The 17,097-nt window shown below is 52.5% G+C and overlaps 1 protein-coding gene across 1 annotated transcript in view; it reads right to left on the bottom strand.

Moving 5' to 3' along the window:
* The window catches only part of IGDCC3 (immunoglobulin superfamily DCC subclass member 3), a 40,761-nt gene extending 28,091 nt beyond the window's left edge, over positions 1 to 12,670 (bottom strand). The window contains exons 1-2 of the mRNA XM_054715518.1: positions 12,562 to 12,670; positions 9,809 to 10,114 (exon numbers count right to left, since the gene is read on the bottom strand). Of these exons, the coding sequence (XP_054571493.1) occupies positions 9,809 to 10,114; positions 12,562 to 12,670 (415 nt within the window). The remainder of the gene's footprint in view (positions 1 to 9,808; positions 10,115 to 12,561) is intronic.
* Between the last annotated feature and the right edge of the window lie 4,427 nt (positions 12,671 to 17,097).

The following is a 17,097-nucleotide window of genomic DNA, read 5'->3' as shown; positions in this document are numbered from 1 at the left end:
ATGGAGGGGTGCCCATGGCAGGCAGGGCCACAGGCTGGGGCTCCAGGAATTATTAGCCCCCTAAACCAAGGGCCTTCAGGTTGGGGATGGACGTTGGAACCAGGACCCTCACCGGAAGTCAGGCTGTGGAGAAGAGAGTGTGAGAGCACTGCGTACCCAGGGCTGCTGCAGGCTCCCCAGGGGGCCTCGTTTGGTGCTCCCTAGAAGTGAGAGCCCCCTTCCTGGTTCTCACCTCAGGCCTGGCCTGTTCCAGAGACCCACAAAGGTCCCCACTCCTCTTGCCAATAAGGACCCCAGCGCCACACCTGGGGCTGCCCCTCCCTGCAGTGCTGCTCAGGTTACTGGGCAGCCTTTGTCCAACCCACTGTTCCGTGGGGCCAAGAGGGCAGGGGACCCTCAGCTTGGCGTGGGGGCAGAATCTCTCAGCCACCACAGCAGGTAGGGACTGTGGCCTGGAGTGGGGTTGGGGAGGGGGGGCACGTGACTCCCGGAGGCCACCTTGCCCAGGCGAAGGGATAGCACAAGGACAATCAGCAGCCTTGCTCTTCCCGCTTGATTACGGCTTTTCCCTGCCTCCCCCCCCCCCCCCCCCCAACAGGACCCCTGGGGAGAAGGATCCTTCTCAAACCATACCAGTTCCTCTCCTGTGATTTGTTCTGAATTTTCAAACAAAGAGTAATTATGACAGATGTGGCGCAATCAGCATCATTATTCAGGGAAACAAGAAAGGGAAAGGGAGCTGAGGAGCCCCAGGGGGAGGGTAACTTGTCTTCCCTCTGAGGGAAGAAGCAACCCCCGCCTCCACCTTCAGCAGCCCCAGCACCCTCCTAATTTCCTTTCCTGGCAGCCAGCTCTGCCCCAGCCAGCCCTGTCCAACCTCACAGCTAAAAAACAGTCAGAGGGTGTCCCGTAGGATGCAGTTCTGCTCTAGCCCACAATAGGGCCTGGGCTCTTTCCAGCGGTCCTCCCTATCTGGCTGACCCGTGCTGGGAATCCATGATAACCTGGGGTCAGAGGCTCGTTCAGCTGTGTGACACTGGGCAAGTGCATTTTCCTCATCTAAAACAGTCAGAGGACAACCTCACAGCTAGAGTAAGACCCTCTATGCAGAGCGGAGCATCCCAGCCTAGCTGGCCCTTCAGACTCCCCAAGGGCCTCCAGCAGTGCCTGGGGATGGTGGGGGCAGGAGGAGGGCTGTAGCCCTTCCTGGCCCACCCAGACGTGGCTCCCACTCTGGCAAGGCTTCTAAGCTGTCCTCTACTCCCAATACTCCCGAACCCCCACCCTGCTCATGCCCAGGTACCTGCCTCCATTTCTGAGGCATTAATACCGATTATGTTCTCAGGGGACTCTAGCCCCCTCGAAGGATTCAGGCCATTGAATTTTGGGTCAGGCAGACCTGGATTTAAATCCCAGCTTACCTACATACTGTGTACCTTTGGGCAAGTTAATTAACCATTCTGGGCTTCTGTTGTTTACTCATCTGTAAAAGAGGACTAGTAATAGCCATTAGTGGAATTGTTATGGGAATTAAGTAAATTAATACATGGAGGGCTTAAGACAGCGCAGCTCCATAATACTAGGACTGCTTCTACAACTACTAGTTACTTCACCACCAAAACCACTCAGCTCAGCATCCAGTGTGCTTGGGAAACTCAGAGGCCCTCTGTAATATACCATGAATGTCAGGAGGCCCCACCCAGGGTTTGCTGGTTAACATTCCCATCCAGAACCACAACCACCAACAAAGCCTGGGGCACATCAGGACCTAATAAAAAGAGAAATGAGCCTGCCAGTCTGCCCTGGGAAGATATAAAAAGATCCCCTCTTTTTCAACCAGAGAGAAGTGAGACACTGGGGAAGGCTCAGGGCCTCAGTTTTTGAATCTGTAAAATGAGAAGATTGGGCCAGAAGAGCTACACAGTTTCTCCCGAGGTTCTGGATGCCTGGGATCTGACCTGAAGGCGGGGAAGACCTCAAAGACCCTACACGGGCTAGGAATTTTAGGATGCTTTTGCTGCAGCCTGCAACTCAGTGACAGGACTAGAATTTGGTTCTCTTTCCTGGTGGTCTGCCCCCTCCTCTCCATTTAGGTGGTCTGGTCTCCATCTGCCCACCCCAAGTCCCTAGGGCCTCCTGCTTGTCCCCCCTCACATTCCAATGGCCTTGGGGGCAGCAGCCAGACCAGAAAGTCCAGTTCCTGCCCATTATCACTGTTCACATCTGCACTGCAACCCAACACCAGCATTCCAGAGAGCTGCCCCCACCACCCACTGTGGTCAGTGTCCAGGCTCAGAGACAGGCCCCAAGCAGGGGCCAGGGTTCTCAGATTCCTCCCAGTGAAGGTCGGCCCCTGGGGAGGCTTCGACTTGCTGGGGAAGCCAGGGACCCTTTCCTTTGGGGTCCTCTTTGAACCTGACCCTCACAGTCTGTCTTCTTCCTATCTCTTTGTTTTGTGCTGAGGTCTGAGCTCACCTACTTTGCTCCTGAAATAGGAAGATCTCCCTCCAAGCAGAGCAGAGGATGGTGGGACACAGAAATCACCCCAAAGGGAGAAAGAGGCAGGAGGAAGGACAGGGCAATAGAAAGAAAGGAGCTAGAGAAAGAGAGACAATAGGTAGGACAAGGCAGGAGAAACTAGGGATGAGGGATGATAAAGACAAAGACCTTAATCATGGTCTCACAGGAAGGCAGAGAGGAGGAGCAGTGTATGTATAGGAGTATCAAACAGCAGAGAGACCAAGATCCAGAGAAGAGCTGAAGAAGGGTGAGTGGGAGGGAGAAGCGGGGATGTGAGCCCTTGGCATCAAATTTTGCTCCCCCTGCCTGAATCAGGTGGCTGGCTGGCCTGTATTAAGCCCAGACTCCCCACTCCCTTCATTTCCCTGTGATCTGGCCAGGCGCCCCTCCTGCTTGCCCCTCTTCAGGCCTTTGTTCCACCCCGGGCCTTTCCACCAGTTCTGCCCACCCTAGCTCTCTAGCCTGGCCACAAAGCTCCAGGGAAAAGGGGTTCCCACAAGAAGGCCCTTCAAGGAGAGCTGGACCCCAATCTTGGGCCCCATGCACATCCTTTAGGCATGCACCTATTTGCTCAAGTACCCACATAGGTACATATGGCAATACACAGGCATGCACGCACACACATACACATACATAAGGTCTCTACATTTCTTGTTGCATCAAGGTTATGGCCAGAGAATCTTAGGGGGGCATAGGTTAATTACACAAGGCAGACAGTTTTGGAATCACTCGGTCCAGTTTAAACAAAGACAGCAGTGAGCTGTTTGGTTTTCCATCCTGGGTGCCCTTCTGTTCCATCCTACTTTTATTGAAGGCTGTGTACAACAGCCTTCAAGCTGCTGTGAAAAGTCTCTCTCTTACACACACACACACACACACACACACACACACACACACACACGCCTGCAGGGACTCTGCAGAAGAGAGAGAAAGGCAATACAAGAAGGCCAGGAGTGAAAAAGTCCTTTCTCCCTGGGGGTGGGGAGGGGACAAGGGGTTAAGGGGGGCTGGGGGCCTGTTTCATTTGCAGGCTGCAAATGCCTCTCCTATTCACCGGCCCACATTCCCAGCCAAGGCGCCTGGCCAGGGACAATGCCGGGAACAGGAACAGAGAAGATTTGCACATTGTGTTCAAGGGGCCAGCTGGCTGCCTTCGACAGTGGAGCCAAGGTGTGGGAACCAGAAGCATTCGACTTCCACACTCAAGTCCTGCGGGTGGAAGTGAGGGGAGCCCTCCCCCAACGGGCCTGGGGATACAGGCCTCATCCAGCCAGGGAATAAAGTCCAAGGCGGGAGACCCCAAGATCCAGCCATGAGGGATTCCAGGCAATTTGGTCTCTGATTCACACCCCATCTGGCGAGGAAGAGAGAGTCTCAGTTCCTCTAGAGATAAACACGCAGCAGCAGCCACCCCATGATCGTGCGTGCCCCGAGTGTGTTATATTCCCCTGCCGATCCTCCCTGTTCACAAGCTTCTGTTCCTTTGAGCTATGCTATCAATTACGAGGCAGGGAGAGAGAGAGAAAGCAAGAGAGAAGCAGAGAGAGAGAGAAACAAGAGAGACAGAGTTTTGCACCCAGAAGCCACATGTTCTTTAGTTTTTACCAGGCTCCACAGGCAGGGGATGTGAGAAATACAAAAGAAAGAGAAGCCCTTTAGGACCTTAAAATCTAGTTGAGGAGTCAGATGGAATATCCAGCGACAAAACAGTTACTTAACAATGCAAGCAGCCATCACTGAGAGGAAGGTTGAGCCTGAATGCCACAGACCACAAACACTGCCTGCCTTAGCAGGGGGCAGAAGAAATTACTGTAAGCTAAATGGTCTTTAGGGAATGACTGGGTGAAGAGGAGCAGGGGCAAAACTAGACTGGGAAAAGGCCCAAAGAAGACAGATGTGTCCCAGGGGTTGGCTGGATGACAAGGAAGCCTTACTACCTTAGGGCAGAGATGAACCTCAGTCCAACCACCCAACTTTACAACGAGAAAAGCGAAGCCCAGAGAGGGTGACTGACTTGCCCAGAGCCACACAGGACACCTGGTGTCCAGGTAAGGGTCTTCCCATGGTACCTTACAGCTTCTCAGGAGTGTCAGAAGGCGTTGGTCTGTGGAAGGCTGACTAGCAGGTAAAAGGGCCTGAACCTTACCCATCTGCACCTACTTCTGTGCCATGGCATACATACGGGTAAGCTGCCTGTGGCATGAGAGCAGATCTAGGCACCATCACACCAGTGACACTTCAGGACCTGATTACTGTCCTGGTGGGTAGGCAGACATGCATTTGAGGGCCAGTGGGGGAGACTCTCTCTGCTGAGCTGCTCTTCCCGGAGGAGAGAAGAGCCTGGTTTTCACATACCACGTCTGAGTATATAATCTCCGGGTGACAAAGGCCTCCAGGGTTACAGCCACTTCGCCCACTGCCCTGGACAGAAGCCCCCTGAATCCAATGAGCCCCTCTACACAAGCTCTACTCCCCAACAGCTCCAGCCCATAGTTTTCCTGGCACCCCCACCCCCCACCCAGACCTGGTTACACACACCTATGCCCAGACTCTGCCCGCAGATCCACACAACCAAGGATCTTGCTGCTGAAAGAGGGTTTCAGAGTAGTTGCTTAAACTGCCCTCCCTCAGACAGGTTGAGGATGATGTGGACTTTAGAAGTGGGTAACGGAGGGCCTGAGAAACAGTGATTTACTGAAGTAGAGACAGAAGGGATTAGAACTGGACTTCCTCCCCTCTCACCACACCCCACTGCCTCTTTCTAGGGATCTGGACTCACCAGGGGCATTGCTGGAACCACCACAACTGACAGCTTAGAACTTCACATTTCTCACCTCTAATGCCTCCCCAGAATAATAATAGTTAATCTTTAAGGAACACTTTCTATGTGCCCTGTACCTGCTAAGTTCTTTACACATATTATCCTAGGTCATCCTCACAAGATTTCTCCTTGGTATTATTTCCCCATTCTAAATATGAGGAAACTGAGACTCAGAGAGATTAAGAGACTTGCCCAAGTCCATCTAGCCAGCGTCTTGTGGCCTGCATAGCCCACCTGCTTAACCACTGCTGGGCCTGCCCAGTCAGGATGGCTCAGGCCGGGAGGGAGGCAATCCTGGCTTTTGAGAACCCAGCCAGCATTGAAACGGGCTGGACCTCACCCTAAACTAGTGGTCAATACCCAGCACTACCAACAACAACAATAATGAGCATTTCCTAGATGCCAGGCCTGTGCCAGGTGCTTTACATCCATCTCCTCATTTAATCCCCCAACAGTCCCGATAGGCTGATGGGATTATGCCCATTTTTTAAAGATGAGGGCACAGAGGTCAAGAGGGTTAAGTAACTTGTGCTTAAGGACACATGACCAAGGAGTGTCAGAGCCAGGGTTCAAACCCACCTTGGTCTGAACCTCATGGCACAGAAGTAGGTACAAATGGGTAAGGTTCAGGGGTCCTGAAGCCCATGTACTTCTGACTTCACCATGCTGCCTATAGACCCCACACCAGTGATTATGACACGGGCGTGGGTTCTCCAGCACCTGGGGACCAGCAGCGTCAGCATCAGCTGGGCTTCTGTTAGACATGTAGAACCCCCCTTGGCCTAGACCTACTGATTCAAAATCCGAATTGTATCAAGATCCCCAGGCAATTCACAGGCACAATAAAGTTTGGGGAAGTCCTGCTCTAGGTCACATAGCTCTTCACTCCAGTTCCCCAAGGGGCCTGACACCAAGAACTGAGGCCAGGCCCTGGCCGGTATGGCTCAGTGGATAGAGCGTCGGCCTGCGGACTCAGGGGTCCCGGGTTCGATTCCGGTCAAAGGCATGTACCTTGGTTGCAGGCACATCCCTGGTGGGGGGTGTGCAGGAGGCAGCTGATTGATGTTTCTCTCTCATCAATATTTCTGGCTCTCTATCCCTCTCCCTTCCTCTCTGTAAAAAAAAAAGAACTGAGGCCAGGAAGTGAAGGGCAGGAACTGAGGGCTTCTGCCTGAGGGGAGCAGGGGAGCTGGGAGAGGATCCCCCAGTTATCACCCCTCCTGTAGGTAGCCATCCCTCTTTGAGTCATCCAGGCACACAGAACTCAACAGGTATGAGTCAATGCACATGTTCCCTCTAGAACCATGTGCCCTCTCTAGAACCCCTCCAGAGGGATGGCAGAGGGCCTCGCAGGGCCTCACAGCCCAGCTTTAGCCGATACCCAAAGGCTTGGGAGAATCCCCAGGCCCCCTCAGGAAGGGGTTAAAAAAGAACAAGTCACATTCGGGCTCCGATAATTCCACTCCCTGGTAGAGTTCCCTGGAGTGCTCCCTGCCTGAATCCCAGGGAAGGAGGGAGCTGGAGGCTGGGCGCGGACTTGGGCAGCTTGCTTTTGTTAGCCATGTCAGTGCAGCCGCCTTTAAACGAAGATGAAAGTACTGGCTCCCACTACTGGGCACCTTCTATGTGCCAGGCAAAGTGTGGGGTGTGCTAGTCCCCACAACCATCTCACAGGGTAGGGTGTACATGTTACAGGTGAGGAAACTGGGCCATGGAGAGGCTGACCTGTCCAGGGTTTCCCTCTTAACAAGTGTCTCCATTTTCAACCCCCCAAACAATAAGCACATGGAACAGCAGGGCGGAGAAAACAGACATGCTAGAAGCTTGACCCACATGCTAGGACCCTGACCCACTCCATCCTAAAAGGGAGATACTTGGAACTGAGGCCCCCAAGGAATCAGCCTGCAGTTCAGCCCACTCTGGTCAGGCCAACGTTCAAAGCAGCGTCTGAGCCCACTGGGGTGGAAGGGGGGTATTCCCAGGGGTCAGCCCGGATGTCTCAGCACACCTGCCCACATAGACATGGACCCCATCTGCTTCACTGGGTTAGTCCTCTGGGTGGACTGTGTGTCTGTAAGGGGTGCTTAGCATGCGCCTCCCCATCAGTCCCTGTGAAGCAGGCAGGAGAAGTGGGGCCTCAGAGGTCTCCTCACACCTTTCCAGCACAGCACCCTCCCAGGTCACACCCCATCTGCAGTGCCTGCAGGTATACGGGCAGGGAGTTCGTCCCAAAGGAGGAAACCTAGGCAACTAAGCAGCTCTGCAGGTTTCTAGGGACATCAGCCTGTGAAGTGAGAAAAGGGGATCCAGCCCTGCTTGCTTGATATCCAAGCGTTCCCCCATGGGGCCCCCCGCCTTGTGGGGTGGAGAGAGGCCATATCAGACTGCCAGTGTTTGGGGGCAACACCCCCCAGCTTTCCCCGGACCCCAAAGGCTTAACGAAGGTGACCTCACCCACCACTGCTTCCCCCAGCCAGAGCCCACAGTGCAGTTTTTTATACTGTTAGGCATTTAAGGAAACCAAACATCTTGAAAGTATTACCATTTATAGAAAAACACATTTACAATTAACTATATAGAAACACCTGGGGATTTATCTCCCAGATGCAGAGGTCATCAATCCCTTGGCATTGATGCAGGTGAGGGAGTGTGGCCTGGAAAGTCTCATTTCTCCCACCCGCAAGCGTCCTCAAGTCCCTGCCCTCTGTCCGTGCTTCTCTTCCTCACACCCAGCCATCTGCTCAGAGGGTACACCAGCCTTCCCCGACACCGCCCGGAGGGCCAGGGCATGAGGGTCGCTGAGCCAGAAGTGATTCAGCCTCGAGGTCCAGAGCTGCCTCCCAGAGAGCTCCATATGGGGGCCTGGATCAGCCTTCCTTAGAACAAAGGGGCATCTTAAACTCAACCAGAGGGCTCCTGCCGCAGAACGATTCATCACTCACCAGCCGTTCAGAGCAACTGTGCAAATGCCCTCAGAGCCAGGAAGAAACTTGTCAGTGATCAGACAGGAAAGAGGCAGCATGCCATAGGAGTTAAGCGGGAGGGGGTAGGGTTCAGACTGCCTGGGCTGCAGTCCTGGCTTCTCTGCTGACCAGAATGGCCCTGAATCCTCCTACGTGTCAGTTTTCTCATCTGTGAAAGGGGGGTGATAACTACCAATCCTCCTGGGTCTCTGCGATGGCTAAATGAGGTAATTCATGTAAAGCACTTAGGGCGCCCCTCATGCAGCAAGTGCTTAATAAGTATCAGCTAGAATTACTGCCAACCAGTTAAAGCACCCTCTCTAAGGGAACCCTCTCCCTGCGGAGTACAGAGCTTTGAGATGGAGAACATATACACCTGCCGAAACTTTGGTCGTTTCTCAAGAGCAGTAGTTCCAACCATGGCTCCCCCACCCGATAGCCTGCCATCTCCCCAAGATACATAGGTAATTTTGGTTTATGCAACACACTCCCACAAGAGTCCACAGACTACACTCAACAACAACAGAATTGCGCAGAACAGGGCAGTAAAACACACCCATCCTCCCATCACACCATCAGCTCAAGCAAAGCACAATTCTAGCGCTAAAGCACCTTGCTTGGCATTTTCTCTCCTATTCAAAAAAGCACAGCAGGTATCAATTCACCACAATGTACACTTTAAGTATCTTAGGATTTTATTGTCAAGTATACCTCAATAAAACTGAAATTTTAAAAAAGCACATCAGCATGAAGGCGAGTGGGAGAAGTGTTAATGCCATTATTGCAATAACTCCAAAATCATTTTACCATATTTCTTGTAAAGCAAATTGTCGACAAGCTTCAGAATGTCATTCCTGGTATACTGAGATTTATCCTACCCAAAAGGTTGAAAGTCAGCACATAATTAAAAATTCCACCCTAGCCAGTTTTGCTCTGTGGTTAGAGCGTCGGCCCTTGGACTGAAGGGTCTCGGGTTCGATTCCAGTCAAGGGCACATCCCAATCAATGTGTCTCTCTCACATCGATGTTTCTCTCTCTCTGTCTCTCCCCCTCCCTTCCACTCTCTCTAACAATCAATGGGGGAAAATATCCTTGGGTAAGGATTAACAAAAATTCCATGTAGCCAAAATTTCCCTTCAAAAATCTCTTAAACCACCCAAAAATATGACAACTGTTTATCTTGAAACACAAGACTCATACTCAATGGATCAGGAAGCTCACAATATACAGGCATATAGAAACTAAGACACACAAAGTTGGATAAAGTGCTCACTCTCTCTCCCTCTCCCCACTACACTGTTTGGCTATATTATTGTCAAATCACATTCTAATCAATTAAATGAGTATATGATATAATTCCACCACCATAAATTACTGCTATGCACCTCTCAACAGACACAGGCTGAGAAATTAGTCCTCTGGAAGGCTAACATGGAACTGCTCCTCTGGCTCCCCATGCCCTTGACCCCCAATTTGGGGAAAAAAGTAAAAGGTGTCCACTTACTTGCTGCCTGGATGCGAGCCTTCCGGCTAACCACCAGCCCAAAGCGGTTCTGAGCCACACACTCATAGTCGCCCTCATCTGAAGGGCTGTCTCCTTCATCCAGCCGGAAGTGACGGATCATCAAGGACCCATTGGCCAGCATGGTGGAGTGAGGGCTCTCCGACAGCTCCACCCCATTCTTCCTCCAGGTGATTCGCACTGGAGGGGTCCCTTCGACCCTGCAGCCCAGCACTACAGGCTGCCCAGGGACGGCAACATCATCGCTTGGCTCCACAGCAAATGCCAGTTCGGCAGAGTGGTCAAGACCTGCATGGGGCAGGGGAGATGAGAGGAAAAGAAGAGATCGGTGTGGAATGAGCAGACAGAAAGAACTCCACACACACGAGTTCTAAGTTCTCTGGATCTGTACATTTCATCCCCATCTTTCTGTAATGTTAATAGGAATCTCTATTGATAGGTAGGACTTTATGCATTATGAAGTGTCATCTCATGCAGTAATTTAATCAACACACAATCTCAGAAAGGTAGATCTTATTTATTCTATTTCCTCTTTTACAAGGAAGCGGAAGCCAGAGATATTAAGCAACTTGTCCAGGGTCTCGCGGTTAATAGTTGCAAATTTGGGATCCCAAAGCAAGATTGGTTCCAACACAGCTGCTGCCACTTCTGTGGTCAGCATGTTTAAGCACGAAGCTTCACAGACTTTCAGAGTGTGACCTTAGGTACAGTATTCAGCCTGTCCTGGCTTCCCGTTCTTCATCTGTTTAAATCGGGAACAACAATAATACAACTTGAGTTATAAGGTTACTGAACATGATTAGAAGACTTAAAGGTACTATGAAAAGTTAAAAATTCTAGACACAGCCTTAGCCAGTTTGGCTCAGTGGATAGAGTGTCGGTCTGCGGACCAAAGGGTGCCAGGTTCGATTCCGGTCAAGGGCACATGCCCTGGCTGTGGACTCGGGCCAAGGTGCAGGAGACAGCCAATCAATGATTTCCTCTCATCACTGATGTTTCTCTCTCTCCCTTCCTCTTTGAAATAAATAAAAATATATTTTTAAAAAACCAACAAATTTCTGGACACTTATAAAGTAAGATAGAAATAAACCAGTGCTTTTTTTTTTTCCTGGCAAAAACCATCTGAGGTCTGCTGGATGCCTGGCAGGGAGCAGGATGTGTGGGCCCAGTACCTAGAATGCACTGGGCATTGTTTTTTGTTGTCGGTTTGTTTTTGGTGGTTGTGTTTTTGTCATAAGGAGAGAAGAGGAGCACCAAACGTCAAGTCAGATTTCCCAAAATTCTGGAAGAGAAGGTTCCTAGAACCTTTAGTCCCAGCAACAGATCCACTCCTGCAGAGAAGAGAGGAGAGCTGGAAGACGAGGGGAAGGAGTGTAGAGGAAGAGCAGGATGGGGAAATCAGGAAAAGCCTTCAAGGAAAGACAAGCGCTCCAATCCCAGGCATGATGCCAAGTCGCCAACTTCTCCAACAAGCAACTCACCAGGCCAGCTACAACTTCACTCCAGGAGCTGTGGACCCAGCTACGCTGAAAGGGCAGCCACAGACCCCTCCTCACATCTCCAGGAAACTAGCGATCCCAGAGCTGCCCTCCCCAACAGACCAGCGTGCGCCCGGCTGGGGGAGATGGGGAAGTAGGCGGAGAAAAAGGAGGGGAGGGGGGCTGGGGGTATGGACGGCCCCCCCACCCTCAGGGATATGTCAGGCTTTAAGACGTTTGAGGATCAACCTCTTCAAACCGCTACCCATCCTTCCCAGGCCCTGCAGTCCCCAACCCAACCTCGGTACAGGAACCAGGATTAAAGTTTCTCCTGGAGGCGCACGCGATAGCCTGCTTCTCGGAGCCGAGAGGAGCGAGAACACGCCCCGATGCCCGGAGGAATGTCTGCTGAGAACTTGGGGCAGGAGAGGAAAGGACTAGATGTGCACCCATTACAGCCACTGAGAGAACAGGGTGGTCAGCCGGACTCTGGGCAGCAGAGCCGGACCCCGGAGTCCGGGGACGGGGCGGCTGGGCGTGCGCACACCCCGGGGAAGGCGGGCACGTGGGCATCCCCGCGCTCGCTCGCTCGCTCGCTGGCTCCGGGTCGGCTTCTCTCCCCCTTCCTCAGTCTCCCCATCCCCACGCGCGGCCGCCGGGAATCTTCCTCCCTCTCTTCCTCCGTCTCTCCCGCGCACGCCGCGTCCCGGTCCTACCTCCAAACCCAAGACGCGTCCTTTCCGCCCGGGGCAGCCCGCTGGGTGCCCGCCTCCGCCCACCCCCAGCCCCCCAGGTCTGCTGTCTCCAGCCCCGGCCGCCTCGGGCTACTCCGTGCCCGCCCGCCGGGCTCCGGGCACCCCAGCTGGCCCTCTCGGAGGGACTCAGTCCTGCGGTCCCCGCCCCCCGGTTGGTTTCCCCAGCTCCCCAACTCCAGTCCGCCCGCCTAGCTCACGTTTTGCCTCACGCCTTACCCCTCGGTCCGGGTTCGGGTTCTGCCCCGAGTCCTGGAGCCGCTTCGGACTCAGCCGGGGCTCGGTCCTCAGCATCCCCCAGCCGCCCCAGCAGCCCGGCCTCGGTGCCCTCTCCCCCCGGCTCCGCCCTGTCCAGCTCGGCTCCCCTTCCCGGGCGAGTCGCTCCCGCCCCGCGTCCTCCCGCAGGTCCGCGCGCTCCCCCAGGTCCGCCCCTCTCGGCCGCTGACTCCCTTCCACCCCTTCCCGGCGCGGTCCGCAGCCGCACGGGGCGGGCGCCCTCACTCACCCCCGCTCGGCGCGGGCAGCAGCAGCAGCAGCAGCGGCAGCAGCGGCAGGAGCCGGGGCCGGCGCGGCGCGGGCGGGCGGCGCGGGGGCGCGGCGCGCGGAGCAGCCATGGGGCTCTCGGTCCGTTCGACTCAGCGACGCGCGGCTCCGGGGCCTCTCGCGGCTCACAGCGTCCCGCGGGGCCGGCGCCGGAGCCGGGGCCGGAGCACCGGCCGGGGCCGAGCCCGGGCGGCGGGGGGCTGGGGCCACATGCCCGCCTAGGGGCGCCGGGGGCACCGGGGGAGCGCCGCTTGCGCCATCTTGCACCTACCCCGGCGATCTGTCAGCCTCGCCCGAGGTGCGCGCTCCGCACTCGCAACGCCGAGCCCGCCCCGCCCTCTTCCCTCCGCCCGCCGACGGCCGCCCCCCTTCCCACCCCTCCGGTCCCCTCCCCCAGTCCCCTCTCCCCGGAGGCCCGGTCTAGGGAACAAAAGAGCCGGCGAGCGCTTTGAGCGGCCGGACATTCCGGGCGGCTCGGCGGACGCGCCCCCTGAGCTTTGAACTGCGGCTGGAGCGGCCGGCGCCGTCCCGCACAGCAGCCCCTGCCCTCCCCCCCCCTTGGCCGGCCCGGACTGGGGGGACTGGAAAATTGGAGACCCAGCGGACTGTGGAGTGGGTCCGGGCTGCGGAGAAACACGCACAGATGCGGGATTTGCTCTGACCATCTCTTTCATCTCCACCGTGTCCAAGTCTATATTTTCGAGATAATTCCCTTAAAACGGCATAAAGTTGTCAAAGATGCAGTTTTCCACGGGTTTCGGGTACTTCCACCCAAAGGCGAGGACGCTGAGCTGCAAGACTGGCCTCTCTAGACTGAAGCGGGAGTCCCGCGCTTGGGTGGACGGGAGATAGGAGGGGTGGGAAGCCTCCTCCAGGGTGGGGAGAGTCGACCCCACAGGACAATGAGAAGGCTAGAGTAACCCAGTGACCCGGCTCCCCACCGCAGTTCCGCGGGCTGGGTAGCCCAGCCAAGCCCGGCGGCAGTCACTCTCTGAGCTCACCTGCAAAATAATCCTCTCTCTCCTACTCACCCCTAGGGACCTTTAAACCACACAGGTCCTGGCAGATGACCTGGGAACTGGAAAAGCAAACTACAGGTTAAAATTCCCAGTAACATTTCCAAAGCCCAAAGACGACTCAGTGTTTCGAATCAGAGAACAAATGAGACAACATAGGTCCCGTGTGAAAATGACAACTCCTAGGAGTTACAAGGACATGCTAGGCCTCAGAGATCTTGCATCTTCACCACTCACTATTATCTGATCTGTTGAGTCCAGCGTGATGGGCTGGTCCCGTGGTCGGCAAACTGCGGCCTCCGGAGCCACATGTGGCTCTTTGGCCCCTTGCGTGTGGCTCTTCCACAAAATACCACGGCCTGGGAGAGTCTATTTTGAAGAAGTGGCGTTAGAAGATGAAGTTTAAAAAATTTGGCTCTCAAAAGAAATTTCAATCGTTGTACTGTTGACATTTGGCTCTGTTGACTAATGAGTTTGCCGACCACTGGGCTAGTCCAACGAAATTATTGAGCACCGCCTGGCTGGTGTGACTGGGTGGTTGGGTATCGACCCATGAACCAGGAGGTTGCCGCTGGGGGTGCATGTCCGGATTTCAGGCTCAATCCCCAGTAAGAGGCGTGCAGAAGGCAGCCTCTCATTGATGTTTCTCTTTATCCCCCACCCTCTCTAAAATCAATAAAAAAACATATAAAATTATTGAGCACCTACTTAGTTCTAGGAGCAGGAGACTTAAAGGGAGTAGTCTCTGCCTCACTCAGCTATTTGCTCCTGGCATTGGACTGGGATGGCAGAGGAAGAACCAAGTCTCTCTTTTGATACCAACTCTGGGATCTTGGGATCAGGAATGTTACCCACCTATAAAACCTTGGTGCAGATGAGTAAAGAAGTGCAGGCCTCCAGAAACCCGACAAGCTTATTCATGATGGGGTGTGCGCAGCCCAGCTACTCCTAACGCTGAGAGGCAAGCGCTTGAGGCATGTGAACAGTGGGAGGCAATGGAGAAATTCAGGGTCAGGGGACAGCCGCACACCAAAGCCCCAACCGATTTTAGTAAGGAAGAGCAGGAATGGTGGACTTCTATTGGCCATAGGAAAGGGAGGGAAGGGGGGGGGCCCACCTTGGGCCCAAAGCCCTGGCACTCCCTCCCACAGGGCTTTGAATTCTCAACAAACCCTTCTTGGCTTGTCCTGAACTCAGAGGGGTCAAATTGGTGTCCTGAGCTGCTGTCATTTTAAATTCATTTTGACAAGTGTTTAATTCTTCTTTATCACAACCCTGGTCTAAGAGTGATATGCAAATAATGGCTATTCTGCCACATGTAAAATGTGCAGTATCTCTCCATATGATCTGTCAATTAACTTGGGTCTGGCCCACCAGCCACTTTGGGGGTGGTCCTGGGCAGGGTAGCCTCTGGCTTTTGGTTCCCTCCATTAGAAAAGCATGCACGTGGCCCTGGGCAGGTAGCTCGGTAGTAGGTTGGAGTATTGTCCCAATGTACCAAGGTTTCAGGTTTGATCCCCGGCCAGGGCACATGCAAAAATCAACCAATGAAAGCGTAAATAAGTGGAACAACAAATTGATGTTTCCATCTCTCTCTCTCAAATCAATAAAGAAAAATTAAAAGAAAGAGCCCTAACCGGTTTGGTTCAGTGGATGGAGCATCGGCCTGCGGACTGAAGGGTCCCGGGGTCGATTCCGGTCAAGGGCATGTGCCTTGGTTGCGGGCACATCCCCGGTGGAGGGTGTGCAGGAGGCAGCTGATCTATGTTTCTCTCTCATTGATGTTTCTGATTCTCTATCCCTCTCCCTTCCTCTCTGTAAAAAAATCAATAAAATATACATTTTTTAAAAAATTAAAAGGTATGCATGTCCCAGGCTCTGTAAAGATCTTAGCAGAGAAGCTGCCAACCATGATCCTGAGATGAGTGTGGGGTGTGAGTGAGAAGTTTTGTGTGTGACTGTGTGCCCACATTGGAGCTAATGGACACAAAGGTATTTGTGAAGATCAGTATGCACATGTGAAGCTCTGAGCTTGCCTAAATGTGTGAATGTGCAGCCATGAGCCATTTTGGAGACCAGAGTTAATCAAAGAACAATTGTGGAGCCCCAAATCTCTGGAGTTGTTTGTTCACTCTTCTCTTCCACCCAAGAAAGTAAAAAAAAAAAAAAGGTGTCCAGAAGGACAGAAGGAACAAGATCCCCAGAGAGCCTAAAAGAATGCCATCAATGAACATATCTTTCCTAAGTTTAAGTCTTTTTCCTAAGTGCCTGCTGAGGGAGGAAGATGGTTCAGTTCTTTCTCATGACCACCTGCTCTCTGCCCTCAAACACCAACACTTCCCATCTGGTAAGAAATGCATTCTCTATGCAGAAAGGCTGAGGAAATTCTAGACATTGGTTCCACCAGAGAACCCCACATTTTTGGAAAATAGTTTATTAATTCATTATAAGGACAGATACATGATCAATGCCTTGGCTTAACACTAAAAAATGTCCTATTTGTAAAGAGAAAAAAATGCTGGAAAAATAATTAAATAACATAGCATAAACTAAATGCAAACAAATAAATGAGCAGGTATGATTACACTTGTCATGCATCAAAAAAAAGGAGGATGTTTTAAAATGAGACTCAAAAACGTAAGGCATCAATGGTAGGTGACAAAGGGATTAATACCCTGTAAAAGGCCAATAGACTCTTTTCTAATAAAAATACTACTACAAAGACACAAACCTAACACTTCCAAATTACCCAGAGTCCAAAATCATATATAATACTAGTGAGTAATGGCCACTTTCTTATCAACTGTGAGTTATAGGCAGATACCAGATTTATTACTTATTTGCTTTTGAGAAACAATTTTCCACCCAACCTAATGGGTTATAAATTGTCTCATTTGCAGCTATTTAATTTAAACCAGAACCTCAGTGCCTGTTAAACAAGAACATGAAAAATGACTATGTAGTGTAATGCTAAGAGCCTACTGTTAAAACAGCCATTTAATTCAGGGCAGTTTTTTTTTTTTCCCTTTAGAAAAAAAAAATCAAACCAGCAAAATAAAATGAGGCTTTTGACCTTCAGAGCAATGATGAAACATATAGAGTGGTGTTAGCCACAGCAACGCTGAATGCTACAGAAATAGTACAAGTGACAATTCTGCCCTTAACAAGACACAAAACCAACATTAATAATCTTTAGTGTTATCATAGGCTGGGTGAAGGAGGGGGAAGGGAGAGATGTAGGTGCGATGTCAAACGTGAGTGACACCCGAGTGTAATAAACACAGATGCTGAAAGGGTCTGAGGAAGCTGCAACTCTGCTGAGAGACATTTTACCATAAAAAAAAAAAAGAGGGGGGTGGTGGTGGAGATAGACTGGTTATTTCTAATTTAGCCCAGAAGCCACAGTTAACCCGTGATGTGCCAATCAGTTAAAAAAAGATGCACTTAGGGAGAAAAGACCCTACATTTCATACCCCTACGAG

The sequence above is a fragment of the Eptesicus fuscus genome, chromosome 5, assembly GCF_027574615.1.
Source record: "Eptesicus fuscus isolate TK198812 chromosome 5, DD_ASM_mEF_20220401, whole genome shotgun sequence".
Lineage (NCBI taxonomy): Eukaryota > Metazoa > Chordata > Mammalia > Chiroptera > Vespertilionidae > Eptesicus > Eptesicus fuscus.
The sequence above is the reverse complement of the archived record's forward strand: the minus strand, read 5'-3'. Positions and strand labels throughout refer to the sequence as shown.